The sequence below is a fragment of the Arachis duranensis genome, unplaced genomic scaffold (genome assembly GCF_000817695.3).
Source record: "Arachis duranensis cultivar V14167 unplaced genomic scaffold, aradu.V14167.gnm2.J7QH unplaced_Scaffold_232525, whole genome shotgun sequence".
NCBI lineage: Eukaryota > Viridiplantae > Streptophyta > Magnoliopsida > Fabales > Fabaceae > Arachis > Arachis duranensis.
In genome coordinates, this window is record NW_026264851.1 from 1,358,574 (window position 1) to 1,376,480 (window position 17,907).

Sequence of the window (17,907 nt, forward strand, 5' to 3'; positions counted from 1 at the left end):
ATGAAACTCCTGGGGGAATAAATCAAATTCCAGATGATATGAAACAAAAGTGCTACATCTGGGGGACGAGACTGAAGGAAGACGCAAATGGAAATACTAACGAGTATGAGGAGATGTGCACTCTGATTGGCCAAGGAGAATACATTTTGATGAGAATGCACCTTGCACCCCTCCAGGCAAAAAGTGATATAGAATCTCAGGTAATATTAGAATAACATTAATGTTTTTACACCAAAGTCAACTGCAATGTTTATTAATGTAAGTTTGATTTCGGCATATATTTCTAGATTGTATCTGCCATCTGCCTTATCCTCAACCGGAAAAATGAAAAGAGGTTTCAGGAACAAATATACTGTCTCCCCCCAATATTGTGGTAAGTGTTACTTCTACAAACTTTGGGTGTATTTTCTGCATTGATTTGGGTGCATTTTTTAGGTTAGATTGGGTGTAGCAATCTTTCAGATTTTTGCTCCTGTTTGCCACTCGGGGCATTGGTGGTTATGGCTGATAAATACAACAAAGCGGAAATGTCAAATACTTGACCCGCTACACAAAAAAGCTCCAAGCGATGAGAGAAAGGACATTAATAAATTCACTGTAAGTTGCCTCTGTCTTCTTTACTTTAATAGATAGGTATATTTCGTTAGTTGTGTTGGGTGTATATTGTCCATTCAGTTGGGTGTATCTTGTCCATTCATTCAGGTGTATTACTGATTTATTTTGGTATTTAAGGGATATGTATTTTCAAGATTGATAACATATGCCGGCGGGGAACCTCTGGAGAAAGGGGAGAACGAGAAGAAAATTAAAGCATCATATGTTAAAATATCAGGCCAAAAAACAAGGTATAAATTTGTGACTCTGAACATTAAACTTTCCTAATGAGATTTGTAATTTATTTTCTTCGTTTTCAGCTATGACTGCATATCTACGTTATGAAGTGGCTTGAGTTAATTGAGCCGGAAAACATCAAAAAAGGGGAAGTATGAATGGGATAATTGGCCACAGGTAACTGTCTTTAGAACTATATAACTCTGTATTACTTTACTGAATTAATATTGCTGTTTAAACAGAATATACTTTTTAATTGTAGGAGGAGGTGGACCACTATAGAGTGGAGTATGCTTCCCGGATACTATTCAGTGAGATGAATAAACAGAGAGATCGGGCAATTAGAGAGAATAGTGCTATAAGGCTGTCGAAACCATCCTCTGTATTATTGAGTTCGTTTTGTCAGATTAATTCTGCTGATATAGAAACTGGGTAATCCAACTGCTGGGTAGTTTGTAAATTGAACAAATGATGTGAATATTTGCCATTTATCAACAACTTCTATTCCATGTATATTTTTTCCCATAGTTAAACTATCTGTGCTGGTAAACTGTCTGTGATGTATTCAAAAGCTGTATTACAGGTGGTAAAATATGAAGCAAAAAATCAAGGCATATATATAAACGCAAATTATAAACTGTTACACCCGACGCAAGTATAATAATACACCCAAGATTGTATAAAATATACACCCAACTGTCTGTGCTGTATTCAAAATGTATGAATTACATTTACTAAAATATGAAGAAAAACATCAAATGAAATATACACCCATAACCTGCGAATTTTTACAGCTTTTGTTCTATATGTATCTATATATGTGTCTATATGTAAATTGTGAATTAACAAAAATACACCCAAAAGAACAGTGCTTTTACACCCATATTCTATAAAACTATACACCCAAAGAGTTATCCCCTGATGCTGGTACCTTGAACTGATAATTCATAACGTGTCCTTGATATTGGCTGGACTTTGAATGCGCCGCTGATGCAGCATCAAACAGGTTTATCTGAATATAACACTCACACATTAGCTAAACTATTAACGAGAAAAATAAACTCAATCGCCACAAATTTAAAGAACATTACTTTTACATCGCTTAAAACTTTCGTCTTCTTCTTCTTTGTGACATTTGCAATCTGTTTCTCCAGTTTTGAACCTAGCCTGTTTTTTGGACGTCCTCTTGTTCGAATCCTTGGCGGGCTTTGAAGCTCGTTAACGGATTCCAAGTTGGCGTCTTCGTGGGATAAAGAAGATGTCCCCTTCCTTTTGGCTTTTAATGCTTCCATCTCGGCCATGACGTTATCGTACGCATGGTACAGAATTGCATTCAGCTCCTTCGATTCGGAGTCAAATTCACAAATATTTTGCAAACGAAAAACCAATTGGTCGAACCTCTTGCTTCTTGGCTCCATTAGTGGCTCGTCGTGGCTGCTCTTGATGTGTGTGTGTCGCCTTTTTACCTTCTTGCTCCATCGTTCCAGTATGTATCTAGGGGACACTTGGCTTACTTGTTCGAAGCTTAACACGCTTAGTGCGTGACGGCACAGTATCCCTCTTGACTCGAATAATAAACATTGACATTTTACCTCGGCTGCAACTGAGTCGTAGGTAACCGCGAACTTGTTGAATATTGAGCTGGAAACTTGTTCTCCGACTTCGTATATTGAATAGCCTAGAGCAGAATTATTTAATCTGGTGATGCAATTTGCCTTTCCTCTGAATTGCGCTTGGACTTCCCTAAACTTTGCATGAGTGTACGCATCTTGAAACTGAGCTTCAATGGAGGATTTGGTTGCACGCGGTATGACCGTATGAAAATCTGCAGCATCTGATTCTCTGTCTGCTTGCTCCCTGCTTCCGAGGCAATTATCGTATTGTTTGACGAACTGAATAAGCAAGCTGTTCTGGGTGATGTACTTGTTAAAAAATGAATGCATGCTCTCGCTCCTTTGTGTGCTTCTCATCCCTGCCCAGAAGTGGTGATCCAGATAAATAGGAACCCATATGTGACGGTCTTCGTACAGATCTGCATAATACACCCAAACACAGACTGTAAATACACCCGAGAGAACATACAATTTACACCTCTGCTGCATCTTTTAAAAACACATTACCTGAAAGCCACTTGTTGTCCGCAAGACCAAAATTCAGCAGAAAATCGTTCCAATTCCTATCGAATGAGTCTTTGCTATGAGAGTTCCAAACAACATGGCTCATTTCTTGTTCGATATCGGCATGTCCCTTGTACCCGTTTAATTTGCTTGAAATCTTCTTCATGATGTGCCAAATACACCAGCGGTGAACTGTTGTTGGCATACAGGCCTCTAAAGCCCTTTTCATTGATGCGCACTGATCGGTGAGAAACCCTTTCGGAGCGTTTCCTCCCATGCAACGAAGCCAGCATTAAAATAACCATATGAATGATTCAATTTCTTCGTTCTTCATCAAAGAGCATCCGAGAAGTGTTGACTGACCGTGGTGATTCACCCCGACAAAAGAACCACAGACCAAATTATACCTGAAACAAATTACCATGGTCCAGAATGCAAAATCATTAGGTACACCCCAACAAATGCTTAGAATACACCCAATGAAACAGCCAATATACACCTCTGCTGCAGATTCGTAAAAATAAATTAATTTAGCATCATAAACAGGGACAGTTTGTTACCTGTTTGTATTGTAGGTGGTGTCGAATGAAATGAAGTCTCCGAAATACTCAAAGGCGGCTCTGCTTCTTGCATCGGCCCAAAAAGCCAGCTTAATCGATTGATCCTCCTCGAGTTCGAGCTCAAAAAAGAAATTTGGATTCTTCTCTTTCATTCTTAAGAAATATTTCCCGAATTCCTTTGCATCTTCTTGTTCGGAAACATTCGCACTTCCCTGGTAATGTAATTCCTCACGTCCTTTTCGATAAAATTTAACTCGCGGTGACCCCCGGCAGCCGCAACAAATGATTGGTAGGTTTTGCTTGGTCTGATACCGGCCTCGTCGTTATTCTCTATCGTACGACGAATGGACATGCTTAGTTTCCTGTGCTGTTTGAGCATCTCTGCTTTGTTTGGACAGCAGGGGTGTGAATGATCCAGCACAACCTTTGAAATGATCCAAGCACCGACATCCTTCAATGTGTGTATATAAATTCTTGCAGGATAGTTTAAACCGGCTGTCGGATTGGTCTTCTCGGTCGGAGATATTTTAGATTTCCATTTTCTCTCTCTGCTATATGTAATCAGTTGATTCTTAATCTTGTTTCCCTTCCTATTTGTGCACCGAACTCTTGTAGAGAAACCTGCAGCCTTCGCGTAGTTCCTGTAAAATTTTCCAGCATCTTCAAGGGTGGTAAAGGTCATTCCGACCTTCGGAACAAGCTCGTCATCAACAACCGAGAGAGGCTGCACAATACACCATGTTAGAACTGTGAATACACCCATAGATATGATTCAAATACACCCAATCATGTCTAATATGATACACCCGAACCGCAACAACTCAACTAAAATGACAATAAAAGCCATAAACTGTAAATACACAGGTTGCAGAATACACCATGACAAAAACTAAAAACACACCCAATCATGTCTGATATAATACACCTGAACAACAACAACTCAAATAAAAATAACAAAAAACCAGTAAAGTGTAGATACACCCACACTTCTAGCTAAAATACACCCAAAGAAGAATTGATCTACACCCGAGCGTCTGCTATAAATTCCAAGTAATTAATCACAACTAATACATTGAATCGATAGATTCATGTTAACGTGTTACTTTCACAGTCAATGTTTAGCAAATTTTCAACTACACAATGCTATACAAATTACTGAAAGAAAATTCATACTAATCCTATGTAAATCAAACCTCAGGAACTTCGTTAGATTCAAATTCATAATCCACTTCGCCTGGATTCAGCTGACAATCTAAGGTTGAATGATCCATTATCTTCAAAACGAGTTCAAACTTTGATTTCAGAAAACAACAAATCAAAATAGAAAACGAAGCTCGAGTTGCAGAGAGAGAAAAAGGTAACATAAACGAAGAACATACCAGTGAGAAAAGGAGAGGAAAAGAACGATGGAGAAGAAGGAGGGAAGACGCGCGAGAAGAAGAACAACCAAATCTCAAAAAATCGAAAACGAAAAAGGAAACAAATATTTTAAATTTGGTAGTTAGATATACGCGGGATGTTATATAGCGCGTGTAATCAACGTACGTGGAGCAGCGCGTATTTTGATTTTATTGTTTAATGAACTTGTAAGGCATACAAGCCCTAATGGCTTGTATGCAGAGCTTTTCCCATATTAAAAGATCTGGTTCGCCTTTTTTTCACCTAATTTTCCCTCTCACCAACATGAAAATGTGTATTTTATTGATATTTAATGTGGCTTTTATTGTTTTGGGGATATAATGATTTTTTTACTTATTTGGATTAAAAAACTAAAAGGAATAATATAAATTAAATGAGTTTTATTTTGAAGTTTCATGTTTTATTTTAGGATTTTGTTTTTTGAAAAGAAAAGAAAAAGGATAGAATAACATAAACACGCAAAATACATGATTGAGTAGTTCACAGGTTTAATAAGATTGACATGAAACCTCTAAAATACAACATTAATCATGTCTTTAAATACTATCCGTTAAACACTTATATTTGCTACTCCAAGACTCAAGGTACTTGTCTAATATCAAATATGTGATAATCTTGTTCATGTATTAATTTTTTTATTTCAATTATATTAGATATACATTAAAATTAATTATGAATATATATATATATAATACATATTAAAAACAAATTAAATTACATATATTTATATATAAATAAAAAATTAATTTTTTACGTGTGCATAGTATTTTTTTATTTAAAATATGAGATTAATTATGTCTCTAAAATGTCTTTTATTATATATGAATTTTATTTTATTTTTTTGCTTAAATTAGGAAAATATGCTCCTTATTTGAAAAGCAATTTAATATGATCATCTTGCTGAATTTTGTTGGTAACTATTTTATAAATTTTTTAAATTTATTTACAAAATTTTTTTAATTTTAATATTGTATTTTTTTAATATTATTGTAAAAAATATTTCTTCTGATAAGTATATATCTCTAAATATTATGATGTTCCTCTCACCTGGTTCAACTTTATCTCAGAATCTTTAATTTATACAATATATTATTTTTTTTGTATTATGCTGTTATTTTATTTTTAAAATAAAAAATATAACAATATAAGTAGTTTTTTAGTAAACCATTTTTATTATTCTAAAAAATATTTTCTTCTAATAAGTATATTTCTAAATATTATAATCTTTCTTTTGTCTATTATAAATGTTCAACTTCATCTCACAAATTTTAATTTATACAACTATTTTTGAATTACAATGTTATTTTATTTTTTAAGTTATAAATGTGAAAGAAAATTGCCTATCACCATATCTATGGTACACCAAGACCAAATAAAAAGAATATTACGTGGTAAGATTATGGAAGTTTTAATTGTTCTATTTACATGATAAAAATATTTATATAATATTAGAGTCCTCAACTAATTAAAAAGAATGATATGATTTAAGATGAGGAAAGACGTTTAATTTGTATACTAACAAATAAAAATAATAACCATTGGACTAGTTACACCAAAAATTAAAATTAAACTCAAAAAACAAAGAAAAAAGGCCTAATAAGAGGATCAACTTCTTAGTGAATACTTTTTTTCCTCTGAAAGCTTGGAATTTTAGTTCTTGTGGTTTCTGGGTTGTTTTTACCTTGTGGTATAACTCTTGATTAGTAAATTTTTGAGAGGCCTTATGTGATCTTGACCTAAAAAAAGATTCCCAAAAGTTGTAGATGAAATATTATTCGACGAAGACTTGGAATAAGAACTTTTGTATTCATTTGTTACCTTGGTGTTTTGCCATACAAGAGGAAGAAGAAGCTTGTTTATCTGATGGTGTGGATGACTTATCATCTAAACGCCTTGCAGAACCAAAGAATGGTATAAACTCTCTAATCTTTGTTAAAATGTCAGTGTCATCTGCTTCTTACTATTGTTTCCTGTCAAACGAACGAAGTAGATGGCAACTGTTTCTTGACTTCTTTATAATCAAGAGCTGGTCCAAAATCAATTTCACAGTCTATTTCAATGAGACTGATAGTATGAGATGGCTTAGTTAGTATTTTTTGTTATTGTATGAAATCATTATTATGTCACCAGTTGTAACACATTGAAAAACTCCTCAGATTAATCTCCAGCATTGTTTTTATATTTGAAAAATCAATGAAATCCTTTGTGTGAGGCTGTAGCTTAGGTATGTTCCTTTTTAAGTGTCGTGTTTTTCAGAAGCATAAAATCTCCATCTTCCAGTTGTATATTTTTTCATCATTCAATTCGATACAAAATTTTTTTCCTCTTTAGCAGTGAATGTTAAGACTCTACAATGAAAAAAATTTTCATTAGAAAAATGTCTCATTTCAAATAACATAGGCTATTTCACTCTAGCATACAAAAGTTTATGAAGTGCTGAAGGAGGCATGATAATCTTATTGCCCAATTTTAAATTTGACTTTTCAACGAAAAAAACATAATGACAGTGTTAATAATTTTTAAAAGTATAATCATCATCCTCCTCTTCGTCCCGTTCTCCTCATTATGACTGACGTAGATTTTTTCATTTTCCTTGCCTATGTAGTAATCACCCATATCAAATTGGTCCATTGGTATTTGGTAATACACGATTATCAATATGAAATTGTGAATCTAAAGAAATCCTAAGAGTGCGCAAAAATAAAGAACATTTTGTTATGAAAAATAGGAAAATAAAAGAAAAAATGAAAAAAATTTATTAATTATTAATTCATTAAATTGTGAAGATAAAACTAAATATATATAAAATATTGTCTTATCAAAGATAAAAATAAAGATAAGATATGATAAGAAAATAACATAAAAGTAAGATAAGATAATAAAAACTAAAATTAGAATAGAATTTATATATTCTGTTCGGCTAAATTTATAAACCACAAGATTGTTTTAGGAAAATGCTACGTGTCCTTTAAAATTCAGCCTTTATTCAGCCTTTAAATTTAAATAATATTATTTAAATAAATTTTAGTTAAAAGACATTCCTAATTTGTAGTTAAACATGTTGGTAATTAAAATTAATTTAAATTTCAAATACTAAAATTTCTCTAACTTCCTAACTACTTCATAAAATAGTTATTTTATTAGTTTTTTATTTATTTGCACGTCCCCCTCCCCTCTCTCGTGTACTTTTTTTTCTTCTATTATTAGATGAGTCGTGCTATTTTGTTTCTATTTCGAGTGACTTACATACTAACTCAAAACTCATTCATCATTATTGTCAAATAAAATTTTAATAAGATTATATCAACATTTGAATTAAACAATAAATGATCAGTGTATATATCAATATTCTTTTCTTCTTCTTTACTTTTTTCTTTCTTTCTTTCTTTCTTTTATTTTTTTTTGAATTTTTTCATTGCTTATTTAAATATTAACGCTTTTAAAATTATTAAAATGTATGTTCGTAAAAATTATTTTTTTCAATTGTAACACATATAAAATTATTAAATTATACATAAAATATTTTTAAAACACATCCAAAATTATAAATCTAAAATTTAAATTTAAGCATTAAAAATAAAATTAATTTTTTATATCTTATTCGAGAAAAACTCATCTAATATTTCTCTTTTTTTAATAGTTAGATTTTTTCGTTACTTATTTTAATATTAATGCTTTTAAAAGTATTAAAATGCTTGTTTGTAAAAATTCAATTTTGTTTTCAATTGTAACACATCTAAAATTATTAAGTGATACAAAAAATATTTCTAAAACACATCCAAAATCATAAATCAAAAATTTAAATTTAAACATTAAATATAAAATTAATTTTTTTTATATCTTATTCGATAAAATTCATCTAATATTTCTCATTTTTTTATTATTTGTTGAATTTTATCGTTACTTATTTGAACATTAATGCTTTTAAAATTATTAAAATGTATGTTTGTAAATATTGATTATTTTTCATTTATTACACATCTAAAATTATTGACTTATATACAAAACATGTTTGAAACACATCCAAAATCATAAATTTAAAAAAATAAAAATTTTTATTAAGCGAAAAAAGACTCACGAATGAATTCAACCAAAAATTTTTTAGAATTTTGTAAGCAGAATTACCAGAGACAGAAGGATTGCGATGTGAGAGAGGAGACAGGGGAGGCGCGGGAGAAGGGGGCGGTTGTGCGTGGCGCGAGGGAAGAGACCAGGGACGGGGAGGAGTCCATCAATTGAGGAGGCGTGGGGGGTGTGCAGGTTATAATATATTAATAATTAAATATATTAAATTTGAAACAGATATTTAAAATTGTAATTTTAATTTTAAATTTCAGTTTTATTTAGTTTGTATTTTGAATATGCATTTAATTTTAAAAAGACACTAAATCTATTTAAAATTTTTAGATATATTTATTTTGTTTTTTAAAATTATTGTAATAAAAGGCTGAATATTGTATAACTTTTAAAGAATACTTAGTTGAACTGATTTTTTTATTGTTGTCATGGGTTAAAATAAAAGAGTAGTTAAATAAATTTGATAGGCTTATAACTCTCTCAACATATTCTCACTCTGGCTTCACTTCTCGTAGTGCTCACTCTCTCAACCTGTCTTTGGTGCGATCTCATAAGCTAATTTGTCTCATACGAATAATAAATTTTTTTTTACAGTAGTATAATATTTTTTAATATCAAATATATATTTTTATATGTAATAACAAATTAATTAATGATTAATCTTTTAGATACATTTAAGATGATTGTTTAAGAATATATAACACATAACCTAAAGAATTAAAGATCACATTAAAATAGTCAATTAATTCTAATTCAAATGGGATATTCTTTTCATTCTTACATAAAAATTTTGAATTTGAATTTTATTTTTAATTTAAAAAATATATATATTAAAATAAAAAAATATATCTCAAATAACATAATTTATTTATCTCACATAAAAATCTCAAATTTAAATCTTACCCCAAACTTTGGAAGAATGATGGCATTAAAATGCCTAACAAGGAATTACGAGAATAATTCGTCCTACAAAAAAGGCCATGCACAATTTTGTACATTACTTTGCCGCAAAAACCAAGAGGAATCGAGGCAATATTTCACTTTTCAGGGACCTCTACGAATTTCCCAAGGAAGGCTATGCTAATTGACACCCACCCCTCAATTTTGACAAAATTAAAACAAGATGCATATGATAATATGCATGACATGATGATGACCAATTGTTTACGTACGTATCTTTTGGAAATTAGAGTTGACATAACTACGTTTTCTCTCATATACTTTTTCTATTACATAATATATAGGTCTGTTTTATAACTTTTAACATATAAAATAATCATACATTGAGTACCCACAATCCACAAATATATACCAAATAATTTCACAATTTCAAATTATTTTCAGCAAATAAATATTGAACAACAAAATGTGACACATAATCATCAAGCTCAAGAACAACAAAATTAAAATCTATCCCCACAAAACACAAAATAAAATCTGTTACTGCCAAGTAATAACCCCAAGTGTATCCTAAATCCAATTTAAAAATCTGATATCACCTCTTTTCACAAACTTCTGGCCAATATTAAATCTTTAATTTCACCTTTTTGTTTAATATCCTAGTAAAACGGCTATTATAATTACACCAAAATAAGATGCATGAGTTTTCAGCCTCAAACTCATCCTAATCAGAGATGCCAACAATTCTTGAAGCTCATGTTTTGCCACATGAGACACATCAATTATAGCAAACCTATGAAAACCGTTAATAAATAACAACCTTTGTTTTTTTCCGTTACTACTATGTTCATGCCAAACTCAACCAAGCTTACTACTATACTAGCTAGCACCCTCAACACTACAATCTTTTAACACATTTTGCTCGTGCTAGTTACCAAAATGTTCGTATAAGAGATATATTGACGATGATGATGATGATGATGCATGTTGAATTTTGTTCCGCAGGTTTGGCTTAATTTTGTTTTACAAAAGAAAAAAAAAATTGGTGCTATGTTATTTTTGAAATGATGCTTTAATCTCGTTGGATGATTTCATTGAAACGGTAAAGGATTAGGTGCTGCATGGTTCTCAAGTTGGAGGATTAGATTAAACAAAAGCTGAATTGCCTCTATTATAAAGCTTTGTTAGTTTTAGTTTAGTTTAGTTTAGTCTAGTATGAATGAACGAGTTACATTATAGTTATAGGATGATCATGGAACCCCTATGTGAATTTTGTGGGGTTGTAAGAGCTGTGGTGTATTGCAAGTCAGATTCTGCGCGCCTATGCCTTAACTGTGATGCATCTGTGCACTCTTCCAATCCCCTGTCAAGCCGGCACGCGCGCTCTCTTCTCTGTGATCTCTGCTATTGCCATGCAGCTGTTGTTTGTTGTGTAGATCATAACATGTGTGTGTGTGAAGCCTGCGAATGGAAGCAGAATGAGTGCTTATTGAGGGGACACGGCCGCCTGCTGTTGAAGTTCTATACCGGTTGTCCCTCTTTTGAGGACTTGTCTAGGCTTTGGTCCTTTGTGTTTGATGCTAACTCCTCATGTGGTGGTGGTTTGCAACCAATTAGTACACTGTGTGTGGAAAAACCTGATAATGATGATGGTTTATTTGATTTGGTGAGTGACAAGTTGAATGAGATACAACCGTGCTTCAAATTCGAGCCTTGGACGGATCTGTCTCCCATGATTCCATCAAATCAAGATACCATGCAATTCTACAAAGATCAAGCACTTTTTCCCCCTCTAGAATCAAACCAGCCAAAGGTAGATATCATTAATTTTGATTGAGAATTTGTAATCTTCTTTGCATGCTTTGATTAGTACCACTAACAATACTTATGGAACTTAATAGCTGCAGGGATGTTCTAATTTCAACTATCTTGGAATCGATGAAGGAAATGGTTTATGTGAAGGTCTAACTGTGGATGGTGTTATTCAGTTAAACTTTGAAAATGCTGATGAATTAGACTGTGTATTAATGGATAATAACATATCAGTGACAGAATCTAAATGTCCTTCTGCGGATTCCATTGAGGTAATCTCACTAGTCCATTCAACTATTGTTTCTTAAACTCCTCATTGATATGCAAACTTAATTGTCACAAATGAGATTGTTTAATTTTAGGCATCATCATCAGTCCAACAAGATTTTGTAACCTTTCAATCTCCGAGCATGATGCCGACCTTCCACAGTAATGTGAATTGTGCTCTTGTGAGTCCTATTTACAACAGAGACATGAAACTTGGATTCCCTCAGGATCAAGTTCATTCCAGCATATCGATGGAATTATCCAACATTGCTGGAGACAGTAGTGCTACTGATCTAGCTTGTGAGTTGTCCAATGAGATACAATGCCCAGAGAGAAGGGCCAAAGCTAAAATGAGATACAATGAGAAAAAGAAAACCCAAATGTGTGTACCTTTAACTCTTTACACTGATACATAATGGTTAAAATGTGATGATTAATTGATTATTATTCTCTTAACTATGCAATTTGCTGATCTCATCTGTGTAGGTTTGGCAAACAAATAAGATATGCATCTAAGAAAGCGAGGGCCGAGGCAAGAAAACGAGTGAAAGGTAGATTTGTTAAGACAGGAAGAAGAATATGATTATGACCCTCTGCTGCAGAATAAACCTGAATAAGCATCCAATGTGCAATCACTATTTTTTCATGCAAGATGTGGTTCTGTTTTGCAAAGTAGTCCATAAACATTGTGCATAGATTGTTTTCGTTCTGAGTTCTCAATGGAACAAATTATTTAATGCAACAAGATAATTGTTCAAATCCTGTTAGAACTTTTTAACAGGTTTCGCAATCAAAGGCAAGTGTGCACTTGGAAATTTGGAAAAAAAGGAGTTGCATACATACCATGATATTCCATTTTCTTTTATATGTAATAAATGTTAAGAGGTACAGGCATGGAACATAGAGGAGCATGAGGTTTGAAGTGAACAGATTCGAATTGCATCACAAACAAGCAAAGAAGGTAAGATAAGTACCTCTATATATCAAACAATCTTTTCTTCTTTTTGTTTTCAAATAAATAAGGAAGCCTCTTTTGTTGCATAAGCATTAGAGTTGAAGATAGCATATGTTTTCCCTTCTTTAAATATTCATTTGAAGGTAAATGTTTTTCAAAAATAATCTTCTGTCTTCTCTTTTGACATTTGTATTTTCATCTAGTATTAGCAGGCCTATATGTTCTTCCTTGGAAAGTAAGCACCAGATTTTGGAAAATCTTGATTCTGTTTTGATCAGACACTAAACATTGTCAACTGTAGATTGAAACATTTTTTGGAAGCCAGTTTCAGCAGCAGCAACTTTGAAATCCTCTCTGTTGCCTCAATAATCATCATCATGCTTTGTACTTCTTCATATTTTCTTAAGGATTGGTAATTATTCTTTCAACAATGATTCAAACATTGTTTGAATGCCATCAAAGAGTTTTGTTTTTGTCACTTCTTTTTTCCAATGAAATTGGAGATATTAATGATTATTTGCTTGTTTTGACAAATACAGGTTTTAGTACCAGCACTGCATAAATCTGTTTTGGACCTCAACCATAAATTAGGAAAAATGACTCATCATATCATAAGCTTCTAAGTTGTTAGACATTAAGTTAAAAAGCCATAACAATTTTATAGCATAAATTCATCTTGATTAAGATTAACTCCTTAAAAAAAGAGAACATTCAGATAATATCATCAGGATAGTGTTGAATTTAAAGATTGGAAAAAAAATGTTTAAAAAAATGAACATCCCATGCTATTTTGAATAGTATTTTAGTTCTCATGCCAATTTTAGTTCTCATCCTAAGACTCTGATGCAATGAATCAAAGGAAGAATCATTGGAAGAATCTGATCAGCTAGGAAAGAAAGTGATGTTTTCATGTTGCCTTCTAATAATTGGTTGCTGATGAATCTTTAATTGTTTAACTAATATATAATTATGACTTGATCATTCATGTAACTCTGTATAGAAATTAAACTTGGTAGTTTTTTTGAACATATAATTCATGATACAAGCAACTGAAGCAAGAATCCATATCATAAAAACCAGTTCACATTGATTTGGTATATTGAAATCTACAAGAAGTTAAAGAGATCTAAATTAACATTTCACATCATTAACACCTTTCTTATTCTGTGTCATCATGATATATATTCAACTAATACACCAACCTATAAATATACCTGATACATTATGATTAATTTATATTATATGCTGTCCACTAAACTCTCTCTATCTAAGAACCTGAGGATACAAATTAAATCATCCCCAACACAGAAAATCATCTCTAAAATAGAAAAGAAAAAGATGGAGAATTAAATCAAAGAGACAAGGAAAGAGCAATATCATCATCACCATCATCATTGTTATCATGCATTATTCTTGAACATGTTGTTGTTGTGTTGGTGCTGTTGTTAGGAAGATTTCCATTGGCCCAACTTACATTAACAGGAAGAATAACCTCTGATGAAGCACCAATAACACATCTTCTTGTGAGATTGCTGCATGTGTTGCAGAGAAAGCATCTAATGTGTCTAAGGGCCAAGAAATTTGCTTCATGAACCCAGCTGTCACATTTTCTACATAGATATGCATCATCAGCATGGCAATACAATGAAGCCCTTAATCCACATAACTCACAACAACATGTAGAAGAAGAAGAAGCTATTCCTCTTGTTGAGGCATGCCCTTTTCCTTGTGGACCTTTGCACATGTTGAGAAAACTATATGGTAACTATAATAACCTTTGTAATATGATTTTTTTTAATAAATTTGTGTATATTGGAATATATTGAGAACAAGCCTTTATATTCAGTTTGAATCACATACATGTTCTTTGGACATATTCTTTAGGACAAGGACAAGGATGCCACTGCCTCACGTAATCACCTTTTTTTTAATATAACAAAAAAAAATTGCCCCACATTTGTCTTATTCCTATGAAGCCAAGAGGGTCAATTTGGTCATTTAAGATATAAGGGAGAAAATATGTGAATCCTATATAGTTTTGACAAAGTAGGAAAATTGATGAACACATGATTAAGCTTTAAAGTTCTTATAAGATGCTTCAAGGGTTGTTATGAGCCATAATTTGTGTTTGTTGAGTGGTTAGGATTGAAAAATAAAATGAGGTTCCTAAAGTAGAAAGGTTTATTGTATGGTGTAGAAAGCACCTTTTAAAAACTAGTGACCCATCAAAGGGGTTCCATTTGATTCAATTGCACCACGTAATGCCACTTGAATTGGAAAAACATTATTATTATTTTGATTGATTGATTGTGTGCTACTTGGCATTGTTTGAGATTTCAGAACTTCTTTTTTGTGTAGTTTTGTGCCATTGTTTTTTCTTTCTCAATAAAAAAATCCTATGAAGTGTCTTTTTGTGAGGCATTGGAGGAGAACATGTCCTTGTCCACAAAAATGTTCTTGAGGATGATACATTATTATGACTCCACATGTATGGTTCAAACTTCAGGTGCATCACCCCATTATCTGCCATATCAATAATAACAAATTTAATTAAGAGTTTTAATTTGTCAAATAATTCTTAAATTATATCAATTGAAAACATTTTATAAATACTAATAAGTGTTAGTGATGATTCCAAAGAAACAGGAAGCTAATGGACGTGGGAGAGTGCAAACCAATTCATTTCGGATTTGGATCGCCTAAAATGATGCATAATGCATGCACTTTATGGATATGATGTACCATATGTATAATCATTGGGTTAACTAACAAGACATAATTGAATGTTTGAATAAATTAAAATTATTAGCATATTATATGATATTTTTTTTCTATGAGTAAGTATTATTAATAAATTGATCGAGTTTGGTGATGATGGAGGAGGAATTTTGTTATGAATTGTAACCGTTGAATTGGCACAACAGACAACCACAAAAGAGGCTATCAGATTGGATGGGAAGCAATCATGTTTAAATTATTGGACTGAGAAAATTAAATGAAGGGAAAATTGTTTATGATTTGGCACAGTTGAGGTAATGGGAAAGATTTTCATTATTATGAGGTAATTGAAAACTTGTGAATTAGTGCAATTGATGATTGAAGCATAAAAAAACAGATGACATAAACATATGTATAATGGAACGTACTAAATGGCCACCGAAAATGTTAAAGCAGAATCCACATTGCAAATATTTCACGCCACTCTGAAAAAGGTAAGGAAATTAAATGTATGTTGTTTTAATTTGAATGAAACTTCTTTTGATATATATATGGAAAAGTATAGAATAAATTTAGAATTTACTTAGTCTAAAGAAATGCATCATTTTAGTACAATTTGTTAGACGGGTAATAAATTGTTAATAAAAATAAAAGTTAGAATATTATTCTAATATTTGGAGGAAAATTATGTTGAAAATTATTTTTTTTTAAAATACCAAAATGATAATTTATTATTTATATAGTTGGAATAATGCATCTAGCAAATACAAAGAGTGTATATATATATGTGTGTGTGTGTGTGCGCGCGCTTAGCTTAGTTGCTAATGATGAGATTATTGATATTATTAATAAAAATATGTTACTGCGTACACACAGAAAGAAGGATAATATAATGAGTTATAATAAAGATGAGAATATATTTTGGTAAATATAAAGATGCAAACTTGGCTTCATTTTACTATTATATTGTAAAGATTATTTTAGTATATGCAATATCAAATTTAACTAAACTCTTTCGTTTTTCTTTAATATATAGAAGAGAGAAAGAGAGATGTATATGGTGCAACCCATATATATAATTCTATATACCAAACTTCCTAGCTTTGAAGTTTCAAATTAAATAATGCATTAAGTCGTCTAATCTTGGAAGAATAATGATCTCGTACGTGATTCTCTTATATTGCGTATACCTTTGGAAAATATAGTATTATTCAATGTATTGAAGTTGGAAGATGAGATGAATCGAACCTAATTCAAAGAATCATCTTATTATTAGGAGAAGTTTCAATAAAAATTCCAGTAAAATCTAATTATATGGATATCAAATAAATAAGTATATATAAGAAGTTGAACAAAAGAGTTTATCAAAATTGCTTTGTCTTGTATTATCTTTGGCAATATATAAAGTCATAAAAATTAGAGTGGATGAAAATTAGTCATATAAGTTAATTTAATTTATATTGATTTGCGACACAGAGAAATAAAATGTATGATGGTATGAATTTTGGGTGTTTCTTTCATTGTATGGGGATATTCCTCCTATTAAATTTCCAACTAATAGCAAGAATATGTTCGAATAATAATAATTATTGTATTTATTTTCTATTCACCTGTTTTTGCCTTTTTTTTTCTAGTTGAGTTACATTTGGTTTAAGGGGAACCTTGTATATATTAGTGATGATGGTTATTCGTCACAAATAACAAAAGCAAATCAAATCAAAGGAGACATTAATTTCTTTAGAATCACGTCACTCGCAAAGTAGCAATAATACGTGGTCATGCATAGAGAAACGCATTAGAGTAATAGTGAAGATAATAACATAAATTACTAACGAAAATATTAATTAGAATCATGATTGGATTCCAAATAATAATAATAATAATGGATGGGAGCAAATCACGTGGAGCAAACTCATAAAGCTAATCTTATGCAAGCATTGACACTTTAAGTGTTGGAGTGATTTCATCATATTTCTATACTAGGAAATCAAAGATATTAAGGTTATAAAATTTCATTCCTCTATTATTTATACTCACGTTAGATTTTCTTAATTTTGTACTATAAGATGGATTCTATATTAAGCAAGTTAGTTACTTAGTTTAGAAAATGTCGACTAAGACTAAGGATGAGTTTACTTGTTTTTTTTCTAAATGGGAAACTCTTTTTATTTTTTATATTTTGACACGGGATCATTAAATATTATAAATTTTCAATATTTTTCGATCCATGGATTTTAGTGTTCAATCTTAT

At 31.4% G+C, this 17,907-nt stretch overlaps 2 protein-coding genes across 2 annotated transcripts; one reads left to right on the forward strand and one right to left on the reverse strand.

Annotated features, from left to right (window-relative positions):
- Nucleotides 1–11,156: 11,156 nt before the first annotated feature.
- Nucleotides 11,157–14,075, forward strand: LOC107461934 (putative zinc finger protein CONSTANS-LIKE 11). Its single transcript, XM_052256387.1, has 4 exons — nt 11,157–11,717; nt 11,806–12,000; nt 12,079–12,365; nt 12,470–14,075. The coding sequence occupies exons 1-4, from the start codon at nt 11,157–11,159 to the stop codon at nt 12,564–12,566; spliced, it is 1,140 nt and encodes a 379-aa protein (XP_052112347.1). The 3' UTR covers nt 12,567–14,075.
- A 214-nt stretch (nt 14,076–14,289) lies between these two features.
- LOC107461933 (B-box domain protein 30) lies at nt 14,290–14,682 on the reverse strand. Its single transcript, XM_016080490.1, has one exon. It carries the CDS (start codon nt 14,680–14,682, stop codon nt 14,290–14,292), a length of 393 nt encoding a protein of 130 aa, XP_015935976.1.
- Nucleotides 14,683–17,907: the final 3,225 nt, after the last annotated feature.

Bases quoted from the DNA above. Each gene is read 5' to 3' on its own strand.
- LOC107461933 (XM_016080490.1), bottom strand. From the start codon at position 14,682: ATGTGCAAAGGTCCACAAGGAAAAGGGCATGCCTCAACAAGAGGAATA.
- LOC107461934 (XM_052256387.1), top strand. From the start codon at position 11,157: ATGGAACCCCTATGTGAATTTTGTGGGGTTGTAAGAGCTGTGGTGTAT. The intron at 11,718-11,805 runs GTAGATATCATT...GGAACTTAATAG, and splicing joins TAGAATCAAACCAGCCAAAG to CTGCAGGGATGTTCTAATTT. The intron at 12,001-12,078 runs GTCCATTCAACT...GTTTAATTTTAG, and splicing joins CCATTGAGGTAATCTCACTA to GCATCATCATCAGTCCAACA.